General features: G+C 43.8%; 1 protein-coding gene across 1 annotated transcript in view; it reads right to left on the minus strand.

The window, feature by feature from the left end:
• FAM184A (family with sequence similarity 184 member A) overlaps positions 1 to 15,317 on the minus strand; it is a 306,691-nt gene that overhangs the window by 163,901 nt on the left and 127,473 nt on the right. Inside the window, exons 8-9 of the mRNA XM_030198559.1 lie at positions 8,056 to 8,177; positions 7,814 to 7,964 (exon numbers count right to left, since the gene is read on the minus strand). Of these exons, the coding sequence (XP_030054419.1) occupies positions 7,814 to 7,964; positions 8,056 to 8,177 (273 nt within the window). The remainder of the gene's footprint in view (positions 1 to 7,813; positions 7,965 to 8,055; positions 8,178 to 15,317) is intronic.

The following is a 15,317-nucleotide window of genomic DNA, read 5'->3' on the forward strand; positions in this document are numbered from 1 at the left end:
AACCTCTCCCACGCGCAGCTGCCCCAACAATCCAGGCCAGAATCCGCCCATCTTCTAAAAGACTTATGCCCAACTCCCGGTTTAAATAAGGGGTTGTCCGCTATTGGCGCCAATCCCGAAACCGGAGGCCTACCCTCCGAGAACATATGGTCCCAATAATAGAAGGTGGCTTGTACCATTGGTGGAAAACGATCAACCTGCCCTCTATATTTATGAGAAAGTCACATTAGAAAGCCTAAACTACGGGACCCTACCAAGGATTGCTCGATGTGTACCCAGAGTTTGTGTTTTTCCCTCCTAAACCATTCATCCACAGATCGAGCCTGAGCCGCACAGTAGTACCAATATAGGTTAGGCACCCTAGACCTCCAAGTGGCCTACTTCTATACAGAACCGCTCGCTGTAAGCGAGGTTGCTTCTGGTTCCATATGAACCGCATCAGACGATCTTGTAAACTCGACAAAAATGGCCTAGGTAGCCTCAGAGGGATAACCTGGAAAATATACATTAGCCGTGGCAAAATATTCATTTTAATCACTGCTATGCGGCCCAACCAAGACAATCCTGTATGCATTCATCTATCCAGGTCTCTATACAGTTCCTTCTGAAGCGCCGGGTAGTTAACCGCAAACAACTCTGACAGGTTCGCAGGTATCTGGACGCCTAGATAATGAATAGATCTAGTCGACCATTTAAAAGCGAACGATGCCTGCAACGCCTCCAGCGTCTGCGAAGGCACCCCCACAGCCATCCCCGTCGATTTACTAGCATTGAGCTTATAGCCCGATACCCGCGAGTATTCAGCTATTTCCTTCATCAAGTTGGGCAGACACGTTATTGGACTAGTCAGTGACAGCAGCACATCGTCCGCAAAAAGGGCAATTTTATGCTCCTGGGACCCCACCCTCACCCCCCTGATATCCACATTCTCCCTAATAGCCTCCGCTAGCAGCTCCATGACGAATTCGAACAGCAGGGGAGAGAGCGGGCATTCCTGCCTGGTGCCCCACCCCAACAAGAACGCACTCGAGTTCCCACCATTTACCCGAACACACACCTGCGGTGATGCATATAAGGCTTGAATCCAAGACCTAAAACCGGATCCTATCCCAGCTCTATCTAAAACTTTGTCTAAATACCCCCAATGAACTCGGTCGAAGGCCTTTTCCGCATCCAATCCCAATAGTACAAGTGGACAGGCCCTCGACCGAGCTGCATATATAAGGTCCAGAGTTCTATGTACATTGTCCATTGCCTGCCTCTTGATCACAAAACCCACCTGGTCTGGATGAATTAAGGTGGGTAGCATCGTCTCCAGGTGCTGTGCCAGAAACTTGGCCAAGATTTTAATGTCAGTATTTAGGATAGATATTAGCATGGAATGTGCTTCATACCGTCCATCTTTATCAGGTTTAGATATAACCGCTACCCAGGCCTCCATCATGGATCTGGGGAGAGGCGCCCCATCTCTTACTGAGTTAATAACCAACGTCAAGTAGGGAGCCACCTCGCTGGCAAAGGTCTTAAAAAATTTGTTGGTAAAGCCATCTAAGTCCGGTACCTTACCTGTCGGGAGAGCCTTAATAACCTGCAGCACCTCTTTTAGGGACACCGGAGCTTCCAACTCTCATTTTTGCCGCTCCGATAGCACCGCCAATCTACGAGCTTCCAGGTATCTATCAATCTCACCCATCTGCACTTTGGCATCCTCTTTATATAATGTCTCGTAAAATTGGGCAAAGCGCTCCCTAATCTGAGCAGATTTGTTTAACATAGTACCCCCCGCACTCTTCACCCACACAATGTGTCTATCTGCCCTCAGCCTCCTGAGTTTCATTGCCAACAACCTCCCAGGCTTATTGGAACCTTCATAATAAACCTGTTTCAACCTAGCAAGCACAAATTTCAAGCTCTCCTCGTGCAACGCAGCCAGCTCCAACCTCACATCTTGCAACTTTCGATAATCAGACACCCGGCCTGTGGCCCTATACCTCTTCTCCAGTACACACACTCTCGCCATACATTGAGACAAACATTCTTTCTGAATCCTTTTTCTCAGACTCGCACACTTAATAAAATAGCCTCTCGAGACCGCCTTAAAAGCATCCCAGACTATATGTAGAGGCGGCCCCGAGTCCATGTTAATTTCAAAGTATCCCTTCACAACAGGGAGAAAGTTGGCAACAATCTGCGGATCTTGTAACAAGCCATTGTTAAATGTCCATCTCCAGTCCCGCCGCTCCCCCCTCAAGGAAGGGATGATCGACCAGACCGGAGCGTGATCCGAGATAGTAACATGCCCAATCACAGAGTCCCCCCTCCCTCCGAAAGAGTTTTATCTAGAAAGGCATACTCTAATCGAGAGTAAGATAGGTGCACCTGAGAATAGAAGGTATAATCCCGCCCCCTCGGATGACATAGTCTCCACCCGTCTTACAAACCCATATCTTCCACCAGGTTCCGCGAGGCCTGTGAAATTTTATTGTCAGTCGGAGCAGGTGGAGCAGATCTATCTAGCCTGGGTTGCATAGTAGCATTAAAATCTCCTGCGAGTATCACTGTACCTCGGGCGAAATCCTGTAACTCCCTATGGAGGTACTCAAAAAAACTGCTCCTGGTGCTCGTTAGGCGCATATACACTAGCCAAGGTGTACTCCTCCTGCTCCTGAACGTGCACAAAAAGGAAACGCTCTTCAGAGTCTCTTCTAACATGTAAAATCTGCACTTGTACACCTTTGTGAAACATTATAGCAACACCTCTTTTCTTAGTTCCCTTTACATCAGAAGCACAGTATACCCCCGGGTACAGCTTAGAGGTCAGTAAGCCCTCATGTTTTTTCATCAAATGGGTTTCTTGCAAAAATACGACCAGAGGGTGCATCAAGTGCAGTTCACGCTGTAGGGCATGACGTTTATTTGGAGAATTCAGCCCTTTTACATTGTAAGTAAGTACCTTAAAGTCAGCCATTAGGCCTGTTCTGTGTGCCATTCATATCTACCAGAGGGAGAATACCAATCAACCCCCTTCCCCAGTTCCCCTCCACCCAAACTAACCCTCTCAGAGCCACTAACTCCAATCTAGATCTCAAAACCTGAGTTACTGCCCCACCTCGTCCCCTCTCCCTCCCACCCAATCTACTCCCCTCCCCCCCTTGTATCCACTAGAGAGGAACATTATCCCCTATCTAGGATTGAAAGAGCAAAAACCCACAACCCCAAGCCAACCACCCAAGACCAGCTCTCACCCGTCCCCTCTAATTATTACCCCCACCTCCTAGCAAAACACCCTCCTTGCCCTTACACAAAGTCAAAACACATACTCGCCCCCCCCCCCCATACTCACTCTTCCCCCTAAAAATCTTCCAACACATCTAACCAAGAACCTAACATTTGAGTAAACCTGTCAAGTTACATTGTTCAGATATAGTGTCAAAAAACATCCTCACGGACAACAGAGTAATGGTGCCGGCAACTACGATCCCCAGACTAAGAACCCACCACTTTTCATACAGTCTGTTCAGGTGTCAGTTCTTGCAGCCTTGCTCTTGCCCGGTATCCGCTTCCACTTCTGAAGTTTATCTCGGGTTGCGATGGCCACCTCCACAGGTGGGCCTTCTGATGACACCAGGCCCTCCCCATGCAGGATCCTCCAGACTTCAGCCAGTGACCGGAGCCGATGCAGGCGGCCAGCTACCATGAAACAAAGGGCAAATGGAAACGCCCAGCGATATGGGATTTTATTTTTCAATAATATATCCAAAGCAGGCTTCATTTCTCGTCGCAAAGTTAGCGTGTGTGCCTACCAATCTTGAAATATCCTGACTTGAGCCTCATTGTAATCAATATGCTGAGCTTGTCGCGCCTTCTGCATCACCTTCTCCATAAACGCAAATGTGGAAAAGCAAACCACTATGTCTCGGGGTCTATTGTCCTGCCATTTTCCTAGCGCTCTATGCGCTCACTCAATAGCAAAGTCAGCCATATCCACCAGTTTGCCACAAAGCAGCTTAACGATTGCGCCATCTTCGTTGTCCCCCGCCTCTGGGTCTCCCCGGAACCTCAGGTTGTTACGGTGTACACGGTTCTCCAAATCGTCCACTTTGTATTGTAGTTCAGCGTAGGAAGTAAGCACCTTCGAGAGACACGCCTCCGTCTCAGCCAGCTTCTCCGCTTATTCGTCTACTCGCACCTCTAAGTCTTCCACGCGGCCTCCCATCTCCTGAAGGTCCACGCTCAAGACGTCCATCTTTTCCAGGATTTCCTCCTTAGAAGCTTTGATCTCCTCGCGGATCTCCGTGAGGAATTTGGTTAGGTCCTTAGGGAGCCCTCTTTTTGATGAAGCTTTACTCACATCAGGCAAGGACGGGGCTGAGTCAGAATCCGAGTGAGAGGCAGGCACTGAGGAAAGCACATGGTGCCGCAACGTCCTACCCGTCAACTTCTCGGATGGATGTTCGCTATCTCTCCTCGCCGTCACCATACTCGCCCACAAGCCCCTCGACTGATGGCACACAGCGCCAAAGCTAAACCGAGGTGTTTTTAAGTTCGCTGCACTGTTGGAGGTGAGCTATTTTAGCTCATTTAAAGAGGGTTGAGTTGGAGCTACGAACCTAGGCAGCCATTCAGGTTCGTGACGTCACTTCCTCTCTGCATTCTTTTTTTTTATATGTGTATGTAATGCAATTGCAAGTAATGCAGTCACGATCCTGCATAGTAATTTATATGGTAGAGTGCTTCAAATTAGAGATTCACATTGCTTAAAATAATTTAATTGCACAATTAATCACATATAGTGCCCCCCCCCCCTCAAAATGCCTCCTATACAATCCAATATATAGATAGCAGACGGAAATATGTCAGTTACATTACTAAAATACAAATAAAATCATTTATCTTACCTAGTAGAGTTGCAAACTAGTATGTTGCCCGACAGAGGCCGTGTTTTGCCCAGCAGGTCTGCGTCAGGGGCTATGTTGTGATCTTCACTATCAAATGCTTGTAAAAAGCTGTGTACTATACTCCGAAATAAGGTATTAAAAAACAAGTGTGAACCGCACTGTAGTAGAAACAACCAGCACAGGTTCTACTCACATAACCAAGGCAAAATTTCAATGAAATGACAGCGTGCGCACCAGCATCACAATGTCACTGGACACACCTTTTTACAAGCATATGATATAACATAGCCCATGACACAGCCCTGCTGGGTGAAAGACGGCCTGTGTCGGGCAACATACTAGTTCACAACTCTACTATTAAAAGTTTGTGTATATCTACCATTGATCTGCTCTAATGCTTTCCAACAAAGTGTGTGGGCCCCTGCCCATCAAGGCCCACCCATGGCTATGCCACTGCTCTGAAGTTTTCTCTGTTACTTTTAGAGAGATGAAGTGTGGTGGTGGTGGGAAGGTGAGGTTCAGGGTCCATGGAAGAGGAGCCCACAAATATATTCTTGCCTACGACCCAATATAGTGTTAATCCAGCCCTGGTTGGAACACCTGTACTTCAAGTCTAAGCTTCTGAGTACCAGAAAGCTCAATCTAAAGAAAAAAGAAGGTGCAACTTCAACTATAATGGCTTCCAAGTCTCCAATGTTCGCCTATAGTGAACCCAGCCATATTATTAAGTCCAACATTTTGGGATAAAAGTCCTCTTAATCTTCACATGAAATCTGAACTCCTGGCTTTCTGTAAATCATGTAAATCCTGGTTATTTGGTCATTTACTGAGAACAAAAAAAATCAAATACATGTTTCATATTTGTATGACTGCGCTAACCCTGAATTCTATAAAAGTCGCTAAATATTGCACATGCAAATGTGGGTGCGCACCCAATTTAAGTGAATAACGAGCTGATTAGCACCAATAATTGAGGGGAACATCCACTATTTCTGGGATAAGCAGTATAGAATGCTTTGTACTTTTTTGGGATCTTGCCAGGTATTTGTGACTTGGATTGTCCACTGTTGGAAACAGGATGCTGGGTTTGATGGACCTTTGGTCTTTCCCAGTATGGCAAATACTTATGTACTTATGAGATCTTAACAAGCAATTATTGGTGCTAATTGGATTTAATTAAAATTTGTGTGTGGGATCCGCGTGTAAATTTTAGGCGCTGGTGCAAAAAGGGGACGTGGCCATGGCAGGGTTATGAGTGGCTCAGGTGCATTTCTTAATTTTAAACACGTTGTTATAGAATAAAGGAGATCCGTGCCTAAATTAGATGCAGGGACTTACACCAAGGTTTCATTGGTGAAAATGGTCGCACCTAAATATAGTCACGGTTCCCAACGCTAAGAGGTAATCTATAAATGGTGCCGAACTTTAAGCGCCATTTATAGAATAGCGCTATGTGCTATTTTTTTTGGCTCTGATTTTTTAGACACTATTTATAGAATTTAGGCCTAAGTGTTATTATCCACTTTTTAGCTTTTTGGTAGAAGCAGTCTAGAAATCTGAAAATAAATTAAATAACAAAAACATGTCAATACAATCTGATTTTTGCAAACAGTACCAATTGTTAGATTTTATGCTCAAAATATTTCAGAGATGGTGATTAGCAGATCAGAATAATTTTATGTTCTAAATCACTGATGCTCCGATGATCAGAAGCAAACGCGAGCGCTAGAGGCCAATAGGGCTTTATTAGCGCCCACGTTTGCTCCCGCACAATGATCAGAGCCGACGAGCATGTATAATAACACGCTCGCCAGCTCTGAATGCAACGAACATGCAAATGCATGCTAAATAGGGCATTACCTATTCCTCCCCAATGCGCAGTGGGCAGCATACCAAATACTGGCGCTGCTCCCACAGCAAACCCTATGCCAACTCAGAGCTGGTGTTAGGTATTGCAGAGGAATGGGGAGCTCTGTCCAGCATGCATTTGCATGCTTGCGGGCCCCTCAACCCCCTCCCAAAAGTGATCAAGGCCGTGGTGGCTAGTGCCCCCCACAAGCCCTCATGAGCCGGTGAATCTCCAGCTGCCCTAATCCCCCCAACACTCAGAAAAGAAGCTCTGATGGCCCAAGTGGGCTGCCACCCCAACCCCTATCTTCCCTAGAAGTCTAGCGGAGCCCTCCCCCTCCCTCTCGTACCTCTCGGAGTAGCACACTCCCTCCTCATTCAGCACCACCTTCAAAATGGCAGCATCCTGCCCTTCTCCACCATATAAGGGGGATTCTCCACTAGACCACCAGGGAAGAGAGGGTTCGGGTGGCAGCCCACTTGGGCCACCAGGGCTCCTTTTTTTGAGGTATTTTGGGGTGGGGGCTGGAGCTCCACTGGACCTCCAGGCCCCTGGGCCCTCATGTTGGCAGGGGGGGGGGGGGCTGGAGGTCTAATGGAGCTCCTCCCGCCGTGTCACTGTCTGGGGGGGAGGGCTTGGGGTGGCAAATAGCAGAGGTCTGGGGGTCCCATGGATCTCCAATCTCCTCATTTGACAAGTACAGGCTTTTGACAGTCCGGACCTGTCAAACTAGTGTGGGAGGATTGTGCAGAGTGGATGCTCAGGTACAATCCACCCACACTTTTCCCCTATGATCAGAGCAAATAGCATTCCTATATTTGCATGCTATTAGTTCTGATCATAGGGACAGTATAGACCTGCGCTGTTCCGAACAGAATGTGGCTTCTGATCACCTGTACTCCTTTAAAACATTTTTTTATCAATAAAAAATTAGAATGAAAATAATTTTGTATTCCAGTCCAAAACAGTTACTTCTTTTGAGATGAGACTAAGATCACAGCAATCAGCAACAATCTGCATTAAAATTATGTCTTGAGTGTGATTCTAAAACAGTCATACTGATTACCTGATCTAAAAGATCTTCCACTTTTTTCTGCCAGCTATCTCTAGCAGCATTTATCTCCCGATCTTTCAGCTGCATAAGCTGAGTCACGTAAGACTTTTTATCCTCTTCATGCTGAAGTTTTAGCTCTTCACGAAGCTTAGTGCACTCTTGTCTGACAGTAAGCAAACAAAATGAGAAAGTTTGACGTCCAGCAGTTTTGATTATTCTGCCTTGTTCCTTACATACTTTGAGCTAAAACATACCTAAGATTCTCTGTCCATTTTAATTCCAGGTCACGAGACATTTTATCCAACTTGAACGTCTCCTCTTCACGTATAGTAGAAAGTGTCTCTTCATGCTGTCTTTGTTCTTCATCTAGCACATTCTGATACAACAAATTACAAATGCAAATTCAGTAACAGAAATTACTAATATTTACTAAGCCCAATTTTGCACAGCACGTCTAGTTAGAAATTGGGATGTTGAGGTTGGAATGTTCACAATAAGCTGAATATTTCACAAAAGGCTCTGCTCAACCTGAAGCCTTTTGTAAAATATGTGTAAGGATGCCAGCAAATATATTTGTATTTGCCAGTTCATGCAGCAAGAGCACTGCTTTTACAAAAAACATGTTTTAAAATAAAGAGTATAAACTCTCCCAAATCTCAACATTCAACTGATAATAGCAGCATATATTACAATTAAATATTTTTTGGACCAATTGATAGGTTTTGTATGAACAATATTAAGTCCTGTTCAAAACACACCAAAATCGTCACTGGTCCAGTAATTGTTTTTTAGAGCTTTCATTCAAACTTCAATTCTGAGTGTCATTAATTTAAATGTCATCTCTCTTTATCGCTGTAGACACTAATCTTAGAGTACAATAACACTTATCTTAAAAGTATTGGGGACCAGCTGCCAGTTGACATAACTTAAGCATTGGGATTGAGAGAATTTTGTTTTTGTATTTATTTGTTGCGTTTGTATCCCACATTTTCCCACGTTTACAATTATTGATTGTTGTGGTAAGCCTTGTTGAAGAGATAGGTCTTCAGAGATTTACGAAAGTTAATTAGTTCGTAAATTGTTTTTAGGTTAAGCTGCAGTGCATTCCACAGCTGCGTACTCATGTATGAAAAGCTGGACGCATGTGTTAGTCTGTATTTTAGACCTTTACAGCTGGGGAAGTGAAGATTAAGGAATGTGCGAGATGATCTTTTAGCGTTTCTGGGTGGCAAGTCAACCAGGTCTAGCATGTAGGCCGGGGCATCTCCGTGAATGATTTTATGAACTAGAGTGCAAACCTTGAACGCGATACGTTGAGTGGAGGAGTGGCCTAGTGGTTAGGGTGGTGGACTTTGGTCCTGGGGAACTGAGGAACTGAGTTCAATTCCCACTTCAGGCACAGGCAGCTCCTTGTGACTCTGGGCAAGTCACCTAACCCTCCATTGCCCCATGTAAGCCGCATTGAGCCTGCCATGAGTGAGAAAGCGAGGGGTACAAATGTAACAAAAAAAAGTCAGTGTAACTTTTCTCTTAGGGGTTTTGCACTTTCGTATTTTGTTTTTCCGAATATAAGTCTGGCTGCAGTGGTCTGGGCTGTTTGAAGTTTTTTGATGATTTGTTCTTTACAACCAGCGTATAGTGCATTGAAGTAATCTAGGTGACTCAGCACCATTGACTGTACCAGATTGCGAAAGATGTTCCTTGGGAAGAAAGGTCTTACTCTTTTAAGTTTCCACATCGAATAGAACATCTTCTTAGTTGTATTCTTCACATGACTTTCAAGTGTAAGATTTCAATCAATGGTTACTCCAAGAATTTTCAAGGTGTCTGAAACGGGAAGGGAGAAGTTTGGTGTGGTTATGGTGGTGAAATTGTTTGTGTTGTGTTCTGAAGAAAGTATAAGACGTGTTTTTTCTGCATTAAGTTTCCGTTGAAATGCAACCGCCCATGAATGCATGATTTGGAAGCTTTGGTTATGTCTTTGGTGATTTCCTTTAAATCATGTTTAAACGGGATGTAGATTGTGACGTTATCTGCGTATATGTATGGATTGAGGTTTTGATTTGATAGTAGCCTGGCCAAAGGTGTCATCATTAGGTTGAAGAGAGCTGGCGAGAGGGGAGATCCTTGAGGGACTCCACATTCCGGTATCCATGGGGCTGATGTAGCTGAGTTGGATATCACTTGGTATGATCTTGTGGTCAGGAAGCCTCTAAACCAGTTAAGAATGTTTCCTCCAACTCCGAAGTATTCTAGGGTGTGTAGTAGTATTCCGTGGTCGACCATGTCGAAAGCACTGGACATGTCGAATTGTAGCAGAAGTATGTTGTTGCCAGTTGCGATAGCTTGTTTAAATTTAGTCAGGAGAGTAACTAGTACTGTTTCGGTGCTATGATTAGACTGAAATCCTGATTGGGAGTCGTGAAGTATTAAAAAATGTATTTAAGTAGTTGGTGAGCTGTTTGGTCACCATTCCTTCCCTTAGTTTGGTTATTAGAGGGATAGATGCTACTGGGCGATAGTTGGTTAAGTCATTTGTACTTTTCTTTGCGTCCTTAGGTATAGGGGTGAGTAGAATATTTCCTTTATCTTTTGGGAAAAGTCTGTTTTTTAACATATAGTTCAAATGTTTCGTGAGGTTTGATATGTGTTGTTGAGGGGCGAATTTTATAAGGTTGTTTAGGCATATGTCTAGTTTGCAGTGGGACTTGGCGAACGTTTTGAGCGCTTGGGTGATGGTATTATCCAAGAGTGTGTCGAAGTTAGTCCAGGTTCTGTCGGCTGGGTATTCACCAGGGATTGGGTTCAGACAATCGAGGAATTTTACGTAAACAATGGTATTGATGGGTATCGTGAGTCGTAACTTTACAATTTTCTCTTTGAAGTATTTCGCAAGATTGTCTGCTGTTGGTATGTCTGTGCTGTTAGAAGTAACCGGTGTAGTATTTAGTAATTTGTTCACGAGTTGGAAAAGTTTATGTGTATCCTTGTAGTCTGGTCCAATTTTAGTTTTGTAATATGATCTTTTAGTTTGTCTAATGGTGTATTTGTATTTTCTTTGTAGTTGCTTCCAAGCGTTGAGTGCGGAGTCAGCTTTCTTTTTGTTCCATGCTCGTTCTAACCTTTTAACTTGTGTTTTTAGTTTTTTCAGTTCTTCATTAAACCATGGTATTGAGTTCTTCCTATGTGAGGTTCTGGATTGAAGTGGTGCTATGTTGTCTAATATGCTTCTGAATCTATTGTCCCATTCTTGAATAAATTGGTTTGAATCTGTGAGTGGATTCCAATCATTATTATAGAATTGTTGCCAGAATGTTAACGGATCTATTTTGCCTCTCGTGGTATAGGTTATTCGTTCTTGTTTATGGTGTGAATCTTTCATTTGCCATTGAAGAGACATGTTTGCTTTGTAGTGGTCGGACCATGGTATAGCTGTCCACTTTGTATCTGTTAGTACAAGATTTAAGTCAGAGGAGAATTTGTATGTAATTATGTCTAGTGTGTATCCTTTAATATGGGTTAACTGCATATTTGGCCAATGAAGATCCCATAGTTGGAAGAAGTCTTTGCATTCACACGTGCTTATTGAGTTAGGATCTTCAAGGTGAAGGTTGATGTCCCCTACTATAAGAACGTTAGAGGTGGAAACACATGTGTTCGATATAAAGTCCATTAAGTGTTTTTGGCAGTCCTGCCAGTTACCTGGTGGTCTATAGAGCAGGACAACGTTTAGGTGTTCCTTCAGGGTTAGATGATTGATTCTAACTGAGGCAATTTCAAGTTGGGGAAGAATGGATTCGGTTATGGTTGTGACAGTGAACTGGGATCTGTATATTATAGCTATGCCTCCTCCTCTTTTTCCATTCCTTGTCCAGTGGGTAATTTTGTAACCTGGGGGGCATAGGTCTAAGATTATGGGGTCATTAAGGTCATGAATCCAGGTTTCACTTATGAATAAGAGATCGAGATTGTCTGTTGTGATCCAGTCTGTTATTGTTGTTGTTTTGTTAACTATTGATCTGGCATTTATATAACCCAGTTGGATTGATTGGTAGGGGTCAGTTGTGGGCGAAGATGTATTAATTTTTATTAGTTGTCTATCCTCTTGGTATCTGGATTTGTTGTGCCCTTTCTTCCCTTTCTGTTGGTTGCACCCTTGTGTAGTATGTTTTCCTTTTACTTGGTCGTTATTCTTTTGCACAGGTGTGTTGTATTTGAGTTGTCTGTAGGGTTTGTGTGCTGTGGGTAGATTATTGTCTCTGAGAGGGGTTGTCAGTGCATGGTATATTAGAGGGAGAAAATAGATTATTAAAAGCAGTTTGTTAATATTCATATTGGCATTGGTTTGTATAATACACTAGGAGCTGAGTTGAGAATAGTGGTCATCAGTATAGAGCGGTAGTAACTGATGAAATTTTCCAGTCAATAGTGCAATTTAGTGAAGTGTAATAAGGTGCAGTAGAGGTGGTTATAGGTTAGAAGTCATCAATATAAGTCAGTACTACAATTCAGTATGATTGAAAACTACAATTCAGAATAATGCTATAAGATGCAGAGAAAAGCTTTTGAGGTCTAAAGTTAGCAAACAAGTCAACAGTTCAATTCAGACTTCTGCTATATGATGCACAGAAAGCAATCACAGATCAGTAGGCAGTAAAACAAGTTAATAGGAACATTAAAACTACAGTTCAGAATAATGCTATAAGATGTAGAGAAAAGCATTAGAGGTCTAGAGTTAACAGACAAGTCAACAGTGCATTTCGGATTACTGCTATAAGATGTAGAGAAAAGCATTAGAGGTCTAGAGTTAACAGACAAGTCAACAGTGCATTTCGGATTACTGCTATATGATGCAGAGAAAGCATTCAAAGATCAGTAGGCAGTAGAACAAGTTAGTAGGAACATCACAACTGGTGGATTGTTGGTCAGTCTCTGTTTCCATTCCCACAGGCAGTCATCATTGTCATACACTCAGATCGCTGATTAGTAGTTTAGTGGGTTGGAGTGGAGGTGATCCTGTCTAGTCTTGTAGGACTGTGAGTCCTGCATTGTCCAGTTAGACTTTGGCTGATCTCTGTTTCCACTCCCCCACATTGTCGTCAATTCCGAGCGCTTGGGTCGGAGCAAACAAACCTGTAAGTTGCTTGGTGCAGGTTTGTAATTATTCTCGTTGGTCCGTCTGCAATAGTCTAAACTATTACTGATGTTCGGGTGAGCCCTTGTGTCGGCGGCGTTGGCAATGTGGCATCGTGCGGATCGGCCTCACATTCATCTGCCTCTCCGAGTTCTGCTTTCCTTGCTCGCCTCAACAACTCTGGATCTGCAGCGATGTTACCCGTTCTTCTCCTCGACCCTCCGCCTCGGGTGAGTGTCTGATCAGCAGGTGGTTTCGGTCAGCTGGGTGAAATCGTGATGGGCTCCGCAACTCCGGGCAGAAGGTGGGAAGCCTTGGTCAGCTCTCGTGTCAGTGGTGGCCGATCGATCAGTGGTGGCCTCGGCCCTATGCAGGGTGGTCAACTTTCAACGGTAGTTGCTCTTCAGTTGATCGCCCCCCATTTTAGCCGATTTTGGAGCACGGGTCACCGGAATTAGCTCCTCTTGCCCTCTACACCGCTGAGAGCTGCCCTACTCGTCTGCCCTCAGCCGTCGCTGCCGCCTCGTGCTCGGTGCTCCTGTATTTCTCCTCTTCTCACAGCTCGAGAGGATGGCCAACCGACCGGTATTCCTCACAGCGTGCAGCAGAGGTCAGGGTTACCTCTGCCCGTCCCGCGATGACCTGAGGTATGGATGGATGCCGGTTGGTGCTCCCACGATGTGCTTCGGGGGTTGAGGGTGCCGCGGGGCCGTGCAGCAATGCCAAGGAGAGTAAGGATGGCATGGTCGGGGCTAGGGCAGCATTACTGACCTGAGGCCGTAGGAGGACGTGGTCAGCTCTCAGGTGTGGGATGACCCGGAGATGTCCTGGGTTCCTCCGCGCTTCTCTGATTCCCTCCACTGGTGGGGCTCTCAGTTTGGACCAAGAGCCCCAACAGGCTCTTGGTCCCTTGCATTACGTTATAGTGGACCTTTAACTAGATTTAAAATAAGAGTGGCATCACTTAGAGCTTTACAGTACACATGTAACCACTACTAGCTACATGAGAAAGGGGCAATCTAGCAATATATGCATATATTTGCAAACACACGTGTAAGTGCAAGATTTCACAAGACTGTACATATAAGAGAAGCAAATGAAGGAGCCAACTGAAATAACTTTTTTTGTTGTACTTTTTAAAGGTGGCAACGTAAGCACAATTGTCCCCTCTATCACTGGTGGAGATCCAAGGTCCAAACGAGCTGACATTTACACATGCCTTTGAGCAAGGATGAATGCTCAGATTTTAAAAATTAAAAAAAAAAAAAGGTAATGTCATTGTAAAATGGGAAATATACATATAAATTTCTGAACTGCCCAAACCATACCATGTACATGACTCCTTAAGATCTAAGCCACCTATACATACAAATAGTGGCATTGTAAAATAAGTATATACACATGGATATGCCACTGTTTACTCGTGCAAATGCCATGCAACTGTTCTAAAATGACCTCCACTATTTATTAAATGTATTCAATTATTTTCCATAATGTGAAATGCTGAAATTGTATTTTCTATGCATTCTCTTTGGTGATTGCTGGATGTGATATTTATGTTCTCTGATAGGTATTGTATATTTGGTTTTATTGTATACCATATTGGGTGAAATATTTAGACCACAGAAGAGTTTTAGACATGTTTTAAGTAACAAATTTATGAACTATTTTCTCTATAAACAACCTAGTCAATTTACAGTGATCACAATAAAACTACATTTTTACAAACAGAAACACAGGCATACAAAAATGTAAAAGAATCTTATGTCTACCTCAACGAAATTCAAACATTCAACCAATCCTCTTAAATTATTACATTCCATAGTAGACCCTTAATAACATAATATCAACCGCCCCTTCATCCCTCACCCCACCCCAGGGCCTATGAAAATGATTTATAATATTCTTAATGTCTTTTAATAATCAGGGTTTTGGTACACTGCTGAGGCTCATGCACCCTCATCATCCCAGGAATAAGAGAGGAACTTATCAAGCTGCATTAGGGCAATAAGTTGCATTATTTGCCCTTTAACGCATGTTAAAAGGCACTAAACAACTTAAATTATCATAACATAATGATAACTAAGTCACTGCAGAGTACATGGTAATGAGATGTAAAGCAACTCATTACTATGTAAATTCTATAATGTAACTTGCAAGCTGCATCATAGCTGGAAAAGTGGTAAAATAACCAACTTTTGATTGTGGTTATTTTACCATCCCAGAAGCATCAGGTCTCAAAGTGTGGCCCAATGTTCCTGGGTCACATCTTAAATGGGCTCTGGTGCCGTCTCTCCCCCTCCCGCACCAATAATCACCCCAAACCCTGATAAGGATCCCTAACCCCACCCCCCCCCCAATGATCACCTCAACCTCATCAAA

The sequence above is a fragment of the Microcaecilia unicolor genome, chromosome 3 (genome assembly GCF_901765095.1).
Source record: "Microcaecilia unicolor chromosome 3, aMicUni1.1, whole genome shotgun sequence".
Taxonomy (NCBI): domain Eukaryota; kingdom Metazoa; phylum Chordata; class Amphibia; order Gymnophiona; family Siphonopidae; genus Microcaecilia; species Microcaecilia unicolor.